Genomic DNA, 13,209 nt, shown 5'->3' on the forward strand with positions numbered 1-13,209 from the left:
CTTTACTGACAATTGTCACTCCAATTAACTTTAATTTTTAAAAAAAATTCTCCAACATGGGTTAGACTGTATTTACTTCTGAATTTTTGTCTTCTAACCAAGTCAACAAAAATTTTTAAACATTTCCAAGTGTAAGCACTTATGAAATGTGCAAAAATCACAAAAACCTATGTGATTGAGTTAAATTGTACATGTAGCATCACAACTGACAAAGAATTTAACCCAATTCGTCTTCCAGTTTGGGTGACAGGGTTTGGGGTGGGGTGGGGAGAGCTACATCTATATATCTCAAAGTTATCTTGAAGAACCCATTAGGGAGCTTTCCTTCCATAGCGTTAAACTTGAGGACTTGTCTACCAATTCCAATTCTTTCCTAGATAGTCTAATTTTATGCATATATTTTACAGTGTGGCTTTCTAGTAATTTCAAGGACTAACACTCAGAAACCTCTTTTATTTTCTGAGATACTACTCTGTACAAGGCAGCGTGGGAGATGTTGGGAGATACAAAGATTAGATAGGCAATAAGTTCTAAGGGAAGATGATACGCATATTATTCAGCATTACACAAAGCAGAAAGTGACAAAAGCTGTAAGCAGGGGTTACTCAGTGTGCTATGAGGAATTCAAAAGAATAAGACATTTGAGATGAGCTTCAAATTATTCTATTTTGTAAAGAAGTAGTTGTGACTTTTGAAACTAATTTCAGTGAAGTGGTATGGACAGGATTTGAGTATTTAGAGAACAGTATTCCAAAAATACAATGTAACAAGAAGCATGGTTCTAATAAAGTGCAAACAGGTTACGGTTAACAGTGAGTCTGAGTAAGTAAAACGGGAACAGAAAATGTTGTGAAGATAGAACTAGCAAATGCTAAAGCTTGGATGTGAGACTAAATCTAGACAATTCTAGATTGCGCTTATAACCAACGGGTAGTCACTGAAAGTTTCTGAGTAAAAGGTTGATGTGATCAAACCCATGGTCTCGCAAATCAGACTGGCAGGATGTACAAAATGGATTACAGGAGAAAGGGCTGGCAGCAAGGAGTCCAACAGAGAGGCTACTGTCATCATCCAGTAGCCTGAACCAGGGTAGAACACTGAGTTTTAGTGAGGTAGACATTATGAGAGTAGAATCAAAAGCATAAAGAAAGGGAACAAAAGAAGTCAAAGGTGATGTCACCATTGAAAGTCTAGCTGATGGGAAAAACATAAAGAAAATGAGAATTGGAAAAATTGAGAAGAAACATGGGTTTAAATTTGGCCATATTAAATTTTGGATACCATGAAAATATTCAAATGGAGCGTCTTGAAGGCAGTTAGAAATTTAGACCTAAGTTTCGGGGAGAAGGCAGGGCTAGGGACTTGAAATCATCTGCAGATTAATAAATTAGCATTTATTGAAAGCTTAAAAGTTGGACACTGTGCTAAGTGCTTTCAATGTATTATCTCATTTAAGCCTCAAAACAAACATGAAAAGTAGACATTATTATCCCACTGAGACCTAAAGAAGTGATGCAAGTAACTGGCCTGAAGTTTCTCAACCAGTAAAAGAGAGCTGAGATTACAAGCAGATGTGTGTAAATCTAAAGCAGATCTGTAGATGTGGAAGCCATGAATTAACTAGAGTAGCTCTGCTTTCTCACCTAGAATGGTGTCTAGTACATAGGAGGGAGTCCATACCTCCCTTCTGTGGTGGAGGGGAGTGAGGGGTCCTAGCACCATCCATTGAAAGACTCAGGCCTTTTCCTCTTTCCTTCCCCCAATCATCTTATTTCAAATGGGGAGGAGGAAAGGAGCACTGTCTGGGGTGATGGTTGGCCAGTTAGGGTAATGAAATTGGGTTCTGCTGCCTCCAAATGAGTCCCAGAAGGGGTTTTAGCCCCAAGTGCTTGAACTCTCTCTAGAAGTTTTAAAGATAATTTCTTGTATTTCATACCTTTGAATGTTCCTGTAAGTCCAGGGCAACAAGAAAAATGCCACTCTGCAACTTTTTATTCATGAATACTGTAAGGTTGGCCTTATGGTATGTGTCCCTGAAATCCACTGCCACCCTCAGCACTTAAAATTAACCATCCACAGATTCATGGATTCAGGGAACAATCTGATCGCTGTCAGAGGAGGTGGGGGTAGGGGGTGGGGGTGAAGAGGCTGTGAGGGGATGGATAAAAAAGTGAAGGGGAATACGAAGTACAAACTTCCAGTCATAAAATAAGTCATGGTGGTTTGATGTACACACAGGGAATATAGAATATAGTCAATATTGTGATAACTTTATATGGTGACAGAGTTACTAGACTTACCATGGTGATCACATCATATGTCAAATCACTATGTTTTATACCTGAAACTAATATATATTGTATGTCAACTATAATAAGAAAATTAACCATCCAAATTAAATTGCATTGTATGTGGTAGTAATTGATTTCAGGAGACTGATAATGAGACAGGAATCCAAGTTCCTGCCGTTCTATCTATGGGCCTGGATCCAATTTCAACAAGATAAAGACAGATTTTTGACGCAGCTAATGTTGAGTCACTGATACATAGTAAAATCATCAAGAGACCAAAAATCCCACGCTTGTGCAGTCCTGTTTGAGAAAAAGGAAAAAAAAACACAAGCGTTAAAAAAATCCTTCCACCTTGAGATGCAAGGTTGGCTAAAAAGCCCGTGTAATTAAACTATTTTGAAATGAACCTAAACTGGAAACTAGACTCTCCCCGATAATGTCGCACCAGCAACAGCTCTAATCACTGCTGGAGTGCAGCCACACGAGCCACCACAGCTCCAATTCCTGCGTGTACTGGAGCCTGACCACACAGGCCGGGCAGAGGCTGCCTCTTCCCCATGCTGTGCTGGCCTCTAAATTATAACACCTAACATTTATTGAATTTTTATGTTTCAAGATCTATGTGCCTTCTTATCTAACCCTCACTATAATCTATCAAGGCAGATACTATTCTATCCTGTTTTAGGTCCATTCTCAAGCATTTCTGGCTTGTGTAGAGGTATCATTCCCACCTCTGTCCTTACTGGTTCTAACCAAAAGAGTAGGCATGCATGCAATGAACTAATAAGCAAACGGGGATCAAAATACTTACTTTTTTAGGGAGGCCTAATCACTCCAGCTACAGGGTCCCTGAAAGCACTGGATTAGAGAAAATAATTTGAAATTGAATCCAAAACAAACTGGCTTCCTCTTACCTCCTGCCAAATCTGAACCTTCAGACCAGCCACTGGAGTGTCTGGAGTCTGCAGGCAGATTCTTCACACACATCTCCAGCCAGCAGTGGTGTCATGGATTGGGGCCTGTCTGCAAACAGCCCATCACCAGCAGAAGAGAGTATGGGAAAGCGCAGGAGAGAAAACAGCTTCCAGAAAGCAGGCACTGTGCCAGGTCTGTTTACTTGACAGAGCCCATTGTCTTATTCTAAACATCTGCCTAAGAGAGAAAGAATCCTGTTTCTTTTAAACATAGCTTTCAAACATAGTTTTCAAACAGCTGCCCACAGGAATTATTTGGAAAGGTTTAAACAATTGCAGTGACCTGGCCACACCCAGACCAAATAATCTGAATCTCTAGGACATAAGTATTTTTTAACATTCTCCAGGCAACTCCAAGGTGTAGCGGAGAATCACAGCTTTATAGGCTCGGTAACCCCAACTCCTCTTAATGCAGCCAGTCATAAGTAGCATTTATTTTAAGTGGCTCCTTTAAGCTAAGCAACTGACATAATCCTCTCCGCAACGCTATGAGGCAGGTGTAACAGCATTTCACAAGATGGCAAAAGTGGGATTTGGAAAGGCTGTATGACAGACCTGGGATCACAAAATTAGTATTCTGTCTCATGAGCTGGATAGTTAACCACTATACACTTAGCTGCTTTTGGTGGATGCCATGATCTCAGCAATCTTTCCATTCAGATAGTACATTCCTTCTTTTCTAGGGAGGAGCAAGTAAGATTTGAAGAAACTGGAATAGTTCACTTCAATATTCTCTCCTTAAAAAATCATAAACTCCTTCCATGGAAGTTGAGGAAGAGTAAGGGTTGCCAACTCTACTAGGGATTTGGAAAATGTGTGGTAGGGAGTAATGTATCAAGGCAGAGATGGTTAAAACTGTCGAGTAGCTGAAGTCAAACAGCATAATCTTTTTAACAGAATCACTTTATAGGTTTGAACAGCCATCCTTGGTACCTTGAGACTAAGAAAACTAAAGAGCATATATAAAGATAAGGATTGTAGAATAAGGTGCCAAGGGAGATTATGGAAATAAGAGAACAAGTCACTTGTGGATGTACCAATGACAATACAAGCTCAGTAGAGAAAACCAAGAAGAGCAGGCTAGAAGACTAGGAGGGGCTGAATGACTGCAGGAGAGGTGAGATCAAGTTCATATCCTGAGACACCAACTGAGTCAGAAGATGAAAGGGGATGCATTAACCAATAACTCAGATAGGTGGAGACAAAACAAAAAGAATTATTTTTCTCATTTCATAAACTCTGCAAAAAGTATAAATTGGATCTTGTCTTACATCAGTTTGCTGAATGTAAATATTAATATCAAATAACGTGTTAATTTTGCTAGTAGAAATTTTAGCATTGAAGAGGATTTAAATGACTCTACAGTAACTTCTATATAGCAAATAACCATTCTAATTTATTCTTTTTGAAATTTAGAATTGTCACATAATGAATCTGCAGGACATTGGCCTATGTCATTTGATCCAAGGGAAAATGTATCTCATTACAATAGTGTTGGAACACCTGATGAGCAACAGAAAAAATAATTCCTATCCATAAATGTGCTTCCTTGTTTTAATTCTTTCTTTTCAAGGTATGAGTCATTGTTGCCTAATAAATACAGGGCTGAAAGGAGGACAAAAGACTCCACCTCCACCCATCTGTGCCAGGACAAAGCTTCATGGAGCTTGTGAAATAACTTGCATCTTCAGAACTGCACCCATTACCTGCTCCTTTAGCTGCTAGGAAACCTCAGGAAGTGTTACAACTGGCAAATCAAGGCAATACAACAGGTTGTTTCATTTGTGGTGAAAGCCTACATGAAGGTTACATTTTAAAATGCCCTCACATTGTGTATTTTAATAGTCAATTGAAGATTGGATCTATGAGTTTTAACTGCTAGTCTGCAATTTGGTGATGTCTTTGAATTGAAAAACAATCAAACTCTAAATTGATTTGTTCTATGGTCATCCCTTTCTTCTCACTCTCATGACTAAATCAGTTCACCTATAAGTGACTTATCAAGTCTTATCTACATACACATACACACACAGACACACACATATACACACACACACATAAATACTGAGAGCAGGTAAAACTTTCACACACTAGTATTAAATTCTTGAGACTAGTTTAGCATGACATACATAATAGGCATGGTGCTAACTGAACAAATAAATTCTTCTAGAATTATGCCTTTTTTATTGTATCAACTTTTACTGTTGTTATGACTATCCTTAAGAAATTTTAAAATGAGTCCTTTGCTAAAAAGGATATAGAAGATATTTATTCACATCATTTAGTTATGGGATTAGGAATCATAAAGTTAGGATTTTGAAACAGGTATCTTGTCATGAATTCATGTTCTGAAAATTAATTTTTTATTTTAGGGGTTACTTTCAAAGATTAGGTGAAAAGAGATTAATAGAACTTTACTTGCCACTCATTTTTATGTATTAGTTTAATTTTAAAAATGGTCAAAATCAGTAATTCATATGATTCTACTTCGGATTGAGATAGCTGAAAAACTAATTTTCACATCAAATGAAACATGGCCCTATGTATTCCAAAGAAAAACGTCTTCACAGGAGAGGCTGACCTCAGCTACTCTCAATGTACTTAAAACTACAACACATGTTCAACAGCGGGGCTTATGGTGCCAGCTTTCCATATTAAAAGATGCTATTGGCGGGACTATTAACACAAAAGTCCAATTCTGACTGAGTGTCCACAATGCACATTAAAGACTGCTGTTAAAACGACAGTCACAGATAACTTTGGAGTAACAAGAGGCAGGGACACTGTTTAAAATAATTCCCAATACAAAAATGCCATTGTTCAACAATTTTAAAATCCCATTCCCAAAAGTGTTTTGTGTTTGTTCACTTAGCTTTTCTCCTGTCTACCTTCCAAAGGTGCTGAAGAGCAAGGAAACTCCAAGAGTTAGGAAGAGATATAAAACTGAACAACCAGCCATTTCACAGGCAATAATAAGCTGCAGAGTAATACTGGCCTTGGTGGACGTCAGAATCTGACTTGAATATGTCTTTAATATAGAACACAAATATCCTTAGGCATTAAGTGACTTTATGAAAAATTAGCCACATTAAGTATGACAAAGATCACAAAACTACTTTGAAAACATGTTTTAGAACTCTGAAACATACATAAAGAGTCTCTTATTTTTTAACGGGGGAAGGGGTTCCCACATTTTCTAGAAGATAAAACAAAGACCCAAACACTAGACATAAAGATAAGCCTATAGAGCAACAATGCATTTCCCAGAGAACTACAGAGATCCTCATTCAGAATCTTGTACCTCTTTATCCTAAGGTATTGAGATTTAAACCAAGTCTCTTCTCATTTTTCACTTTATTTTTTAAAAAAGACAGATTTAAAATATTATAAGAAATTACTAAGTTACATTTTAAAAAATCTGCCAAGTGCTACAGTAATGGAATAAATAAAATTTTTTAAAGTTCAATGTTTTTAGACACATTTATAAAAAAAAAATGACTGAATTAGAAGATGTTAAATAATGTTGATACACACCAGGAAGGGATTTAGGCAAGGAAAGGCACATCATTTCACCACAAGAAATAAAGACCACAGTTGGAAGTTCATGACCAGCCAGGTCTTGTGGCAGTTTTCCTAATTCTGGGTGGTCATTATGGTGGAACATTCTTTATGGTACTTAGCTGGAATAAAGAGATAGCAGTTGGAGAATTTTATTCTGTGATCCTGATGTAGTATTAAAAAGAAAGCACTCTTAATAAGCCTGGTATGTGAAGACGGAAGGAGCAAAAATCCAAAACGGTTTGGTGGTACTGAAAATCCTACTGACATAATGGGGAGAGTTTTTCTTTAAAAAAAGTAAAATAAGGTTAATCTTCTTGTCTGGCTAAAGTGGAATTCTTGCAGTTCCAAACTTAAAATTTCAAGTAAATAATGTATTTTTCATTTCCTTTCTTGTAGACAGACACAGTATAAACAGCTGCCATATTTCATCTTGATGAAGCTATACGCCAATATTTAGGGAAAAGGATCTTAGATAATTTCCATATTTTACATATTAATAGCTTGTCTTTGAAAATAGCACTATGACCTCTGGCTTACTGGCTTATCTATAACAGCAAAGTAAACATAAGTTTTGACAATGATGAGGTTTCACAACAAAAATAAAGTTTCTCATTGAGTGAATACAGTTACTTTACTGAAAAGTCTAACAGACATCAGCTGAATTTGTTCTGGGTCAATTTCCCATGATCAGTTTTTTTTCCACAAATCTGTGTCAAGTGTCTACTCATTTCTTTCTTTCTAGACTCTGAGCCTAGATTAGTTTGAAATATGGAATCACTCAAGGAATCCACGTAAATTTTAGTGTTGTTAAAAAAACAACCGTGTGAATAAAAAAAAAGGGATTTTCAGTATAAAATGATGTATCCACAAAAAAAAAAAATTAAAAACAATGTTGGGGGGAACAAGGGAAAATACTATTAAAAAATAATAAAAATGGCAATCGTAAAGCAGGTAGCTTCCCACTTATGCCACGCGATAGGCCTTCATTAAGGTGTACTCTTTCCGGTTGGTATGAGCTGCCCAGATGAAGAGAGCAGAAGCCATGAACTGTAAGGGAGCCGAGACGCAAGCCAGGCAGAAGGACCATCCAAATTCGCCAGACACATTCTTAGGCAGCTCTAGTTTCTGGTGGAGTAGTTCAATTCCAGCAATGTAACAACTCACTGAGCCCAGTGTGCATAGACCTTGGAAGAAAATTTAGAAAACAAAACAAAACATAGCTAGATAAGAGCACCATTAGAGCTTTTCAGGCAATGTGACAGGTTAGTAATATGTGAATGTTTAAGAATTACAACTCTTTGGTCTCTAGGGAGACAAGAAGATAAAAAGTATAATGACAAGACCCACCTGCAAGGAGATGGAGAATGCCTGTGGCAATGGTGGGATACAGGCTTCGGCAGATACAAGCACAAAGTCCAATCAAAGCCCCAAAACACATCAAACCTAGACTAACAAAAGGTAAAAGGAACTGGCAACGCCAAAGATCTGATTTTAAAAGAGAAAAAGAAAAAAAAGTTACCATGATTCCAGACAGTTTTCCCACAGTGGCAATTTCTTTCATATTCTAATTAGATCTTTTCTCAAAAAAAGAGAAAGGAATATTGAGGTTTCTTTTCTAAAGCACATTGTTCAAAAGGATACTAACTTTGTTCTGATAAAAGTAAAAGGACACTAATAGTTAACAATTATGATCTCAGCAGGTCAGGGCTTACTATGTGTCAGGCACTGTTCTACAAACACTTTATGTATTAATCTTCCCAGTAGCCCTAGGAAGTAGGTACTATTACCTCCATTTTATAAATAAGGAAACTGAGGCAAGAGGTATAAATAACTTGAAGAAAGTAACACAGTAGTTAGCAGAGCCAGCATTTGAAGCAAAACATTTGGTTCCACATACAAACAAATCAAGGTCCTTAAAGGATTTCATAAGAGTAACAAGTCCATGAATAATGATGATTAAAAAAAAAACCTGTTGAAATAATATACATAAAACACGAAGTAGAGGATCTGGTATATACTAGGTACTCAATAAATGGCAGTTTTAATTATACATTTCCTCAATAACATAGGAAGAAGCTGATGACTTTACAAAGCATCTTACTCTACTTTCAAATTATTTTAATTATTAATATCAACTCCAAACCAAATCTACCTTCTAGTGCTGGTTTTACATTCTAAAATTACATACAAGTCTTTAACTTTCCCTCAAACTCTGTTAGTAATAAACGCCTTCCTATGCATTTACAATGCAAAATTGAATACTTGCCATTTATTCAGTATTTCCTCTTATGACATGGTCATTCTTCCAGGCAAGCTCCAGTAAGTCTCTACAGACTGGAAACTAGGTCAAAATCTGAAGACAGTATTTATTTCCTGGGTAGCCTGACCCTCAAGGAATAGAATGCTCCTAATCAATACTTGCATTTATTTTTGACAGTTACACTTTTGTTACTACCACCTAAGACTGGATTAATACTTGTGGCAGACCTGACACTCAGTTAACTCTTATAGAGCTTGCTGTCAGTCAACTGTTTTCATATTTCCCTATCTGAACTCAGGTAGCTGAAGTGGTTAACTCAAACATAGGAATTTATTATTTATCCCTACTAAATTTCCTCTTTAAATGGGCTAATAACATCTCCTGAATGGCTAGATTCTGTCATCCAATGCATTACATTCTGCCTCTCTCAACTTCCTATTTGCAATTTGGTTAAGTATGTACCTAACTTCTAAAATATGTTATCAACAGATCAGAGTTTGTTGGGATACTGTTAGAGATCTCATTTCAAGTTGACACAACGTACTTAACTCACCTTGTTCTAAAATCAGAGTTTGACAAAACACAAAATTATTTCCTATTTTCCCCCATTGTCCTGCTGACATCAAAGTACTCACAGGTCCGAAGCAGATCAATCCCGCTATTGTGGTTTCCAGGATCAACAAATTTCTCCATGAACTGCTCATTTAGTGTGAAACCCGTGCAATGTGTGACCATATCAAATGATTCTAGAACAAGAATAACAATGATTGCTTGTGTTAATTATAAATACTTAACAAAAATCTCTGAGTAGTTATTCTCTGAAATAAAAAGTGATATAGAAAGATGTTCCCAAAAGAAACAACAACCTCTTGGGCCCTGACATTCAGGATCAATGCCAAATGGATGCCAGTGGTTCTCAGAGGCAGGTTTAAGACATGGGCAAAAGAAAGGAAAAAGAAAGTAGGAGCAGTAAAATTAATGAGAATAGCTACATAAGAAAACTAGAAGAAGGAGGAGGCGACAAAGACTGAAATAAATAGGAACTTCGATCTTCTCCTCTAACCTACTCCACAAGCTATTTTCCCGATCTCAGGTAATAACATTCCACCCATTCCTCAGATGAGAAATTTTAGTCATTCTTGCCCACGTGCATTCCATCAGGAAATCCCAGAGGCTCTACCTTCAAAATATATCTAGAATCCAGCAACTCCTCAGTGCTACCACCCTGGTCTGAGTCACAATCATCTCTCACCTGAATCACTGCATAAGCTTCCTAACCAGTCTCCTGACTTCCACCTTCGCCTGCGGCCTATCTTTAACATATCAACCTAGGTTTCCGTATCATCCCCGGAATCATCCCGGCTCAAAGCCCCACAATGGCTCCATCGAATTGAGAACAAAAACTAAACTCCTCATCATGCCTAGAGAATCCTGCATGATTCGTCCTACTCCTACTTCCAGAGTACATATGTCTCTAACACAATACCCACTCTCCTTCCCTCTCCCTCCATTCCAGCCCAGTGGCTTCCTTGCTGGTCCTTGAGTATTTCAGGCATGCTCCCAACATAGGGCCTTTGCAGTAGCTGTTCCTTCCAACCTCAAAGATTCCCTTTGCCTCCACAATTACCTATTTGGACAACACCTTCACCTATATCAAGTCTTACTCATGGTGTCTTCTTGTTAGAGCCTATCATGCCTATACTACTAAATATCATAACTTATGCCCACCAAGATCACCTTCCCTATGTATTTCCAAATCTCCTTTATTTTGCTGTATTTCATTATAGCACATATCATCTTCTAACATACTATATAATTATCTATTGTTTATACTGTTATACTGATGTTTATTGCCTGTCACTCCTTACTAGGATGTAAGGAGTTACCCAGGGGTGAGGATTTTTTTTTTCCTTGATGTACTCCAAGCTACTAAGCCCCAGAAAACAGAGACATACAATAAATATTTATTGAATGAATGATAAATGGTTACTAAGATGCAAATATCGATTAAGAAAATGGCTTTTAATGAATAAATAAATAAGAACAAAGATTTAAAATGGCTTTCCCAAGATAAGGACGGTTAACTCATCCAACCAATATTTATGAGCACAATGGTTAAGTCATTGGAAGCTAGGGGGAGAAGATGATAGGGAGAGAAGAGACACATAAGATTTAGTTCTTTGGGGAAAGAACCCACAAACCTGCTTATACATAATTGGGCCATCATCACATCACTTTGTCTAGAGTTGAGTAGGTAAAGGAGACAGAAATTTAAATAAGAGCAATACCTGTCCTTTCTGGTTGGCTATACCAAGTGTTTTGGGGTACAGTGATACACCGTCTCCACAATCCCACTGTGCCATTATATCGGAAAAGCGCATCATTGTAAGTCTTTTCATCTGCCTCATCACTAGCGAAGTCGCCCCAGACACTTTTGTTCAAATCACTGGAATTTTCTTGAACTGGACTTCGATATTCATACCAGAAGTCTGTGCCAATCGAGGCTGCCATGTAGATGGTGGAAATGAGGCTAAGCACACAAGCTATTACAAATGCTGTAGCAAAACGATTATCCATTCTGGCACTCAGACTGCTCTGTTTAAAAGTTGAAGAAAGGAGAAAAGTTAGACTTCAAGGACACATAAAGATTATTTTGAAATAAATTATCTCAAAAATCACTCTTTATTCCCCATCCTTTGGCTATTTAAAGTAATGCATAATCATTAAGGAATTTCTTTAAAAGCATGTTTTTAATTAAGTTCAAAACAAAACTCATTATCATGAAAGTACTTATTGAATGTTCACATACCCAGGATGCTACGGAGACAGAGGTCTTGTTCTCTAGTCTATCACCTGCACGCTAAAACAGACAACACTGAAAAGGACATACACATTACAGATACAAACAACAGACATGCCCGGAGTCAGCCATGTACTGTGCATAAATTTTTAATTACAGACTGAATTTTTATACAAGCTGCACAGCATTGTATTCTGGGTCTGAGTGTGAAAAGGGCATAGGAAAAGGAAGCCGAGGAACTCAGCTCCTCCCAGTTTCCTCAGAAGAGGGAAACCTTCCAAAACAAGGTTTAGAGTCAGGAGCTATGGAAGACAGAGTGGAACATGTTAACCCACAAAGAAAGGTTGTTCCGGGTGCACAGAACAGCAAGGAGAACAATAACATATAATACTAGATCTCAATCTGCCCCTTATCTATTAAAGCTAAGCCAAGCTTCTTGACGCAGCCAAATTCTTCGCTCCTATCTACTCTCCCCATTCCTTATACTTTTGAACCTCCTCATTTATAAACTAAATGATCTCTCCTCAGCCAGAGAAGAAAAATGAATTAGGCAAAATATGCCCACTCCCAAGGCGTGGACACGGGTTCAATGGCAGTAGTAAATGGCCGCAGTAAAATGACTCAAGGTGGATCAAGCTGAGTCAAATACTTCAAGTATACACCGTGACCGCACCAAACACCTTACAAAGGAGCACGAAAACAGGCTCGCAAACTGAGGTTACTGAGTTTGGAAGATGGGAAGTGGCTCGGGAGAGATCAGGACAACACAAGAAATGATAACCTCGTAAGTTGGGTTTGTATCTTTATTCTGTTTAATCCTCTTGCATCCTGGTGCTCTCAAATGACCTTTAAAAGTCCCGGCACCGGGAGCGGCGGTTCGCTCAGGCCGGATGCCTGGCGCTGTCACCTCACGGGGCCGGGGGAGGTGGAGGCGAGCCGGGGCTGGGGTGGGGCAGCCCTGCACGGCCCCGAGGCCAGGGGTCCCCAAGTACCCAACCAGGCCCCTCCCTGACCACTCCGCCGAGGGAAAACCCCTGCCGCAACCCCGCAGCTCGGACCCGCCCAGCCCCAGCCGCGCACGGGGAGGAGACCTCTCCTCAAACCGCTGGAAACGTCGAACGGCTACACGACCCCCGCCCAGCGACGACTGGCCAGCTCACTCACCGCCCATCCTCCTGCTCCGCCGGTTTCACCCTCAAGCTCACACCACAGCACCCTACTCTCCCCGCGCCTCCTCTGACGCACTTCCCTGCAGAGCCCGCCCCCTCCATAACTCCCGCGCCTCCGCCTCCACCCCAGGCCTGGCCAAGGCCCGCGGCCGAG

General features: G+C 38.9%; 1 protein-coding gene across 2 annotated transcripts; it reads right to left on the bottom strand.

Annotated features, from left to right (window-relative positions):
- Nucleotides 1–5,690: 5,690 nt before the first annotated feature.
- Nucleotides 5,691–13,190, bottom strand: CLDND1 (claudin domain containing 1). 2 transcript variants are annotated; one of them, XM_033088975.1, is made up of 5 exons: nucleotides 13,051–13,190; nucleotides 11,375–11,681; nucleotides 9,722–9,832; nucleotides 8,174–8,311; nucleotides 5,691–8,010 (listed from the first exon to the last, which is right to left on the bottom strand). In XM_033088975.1, the coding sequence occupies exons 2-5, from the start codon at nucleotides 11,661–11,663 to the stop codon at nucleotides 7,790–7,792; spliced, it is 759 nt and encodes a 252-aa protein (XP_032944866.1). In that variant the 5' UTR covers nucleotides 11,664–11,681; nucleotides 13,051–13,190; the 3' UTR covers nucleotides 5,691–7,789. The 2 variants fall into 2 exon arrangements, with proteins under 2 accessions (XP_032944866.1, XP_032944876.1); XM_033088985.1 differs by lacking the exon at nucleotides 13,051–13,190 and adding an exon at nucleotides 11,896–11,916.
- Nucleotides 13,191–13,209: the final 19 nt, after the last annotated feature.

The sequence above is a fragment of the Rhinolophus ferrumequinum genome, chromosome 2, assembly GCF_004115265.2.
Source record: "Rhinolophus ferrumequinum isolate MPI-CBG mRhiFer1 chromosome 2, mRhiFer1_v1.p, whole genome shotgun sequence".
Lineage (NCBI taxonomy): Eukaryota > Metazoa > Chordata > Mammalia > Chiroptera > Rhinolophidae > Rhinolophus > Rhinolophus ferrumequinum.

Coding starts and splice junctions, on each gene's coding strand:
- CLDND1 (XM_033088975.1), bottom strand. CDS start 11,663: ATGGATAATCGTTTTGCTACAGCATTTGTAATAGCTTGTGTGCTTAGC. Junction 8,312..9,721: donor GATTGATCTGCTTCGGACCT/GTGAGTACTTTG, acceptor TTTTAAAATCAG/ATCTTTGGCGTTGCCAGTTC. Junction 8,011..8,173: donor CATTCTCCATCTCCTTGCAG/GTGGGTCTTGTC, acceptor TTTTCTTCCAAG/GTCTATGCACACTGGGCTCA.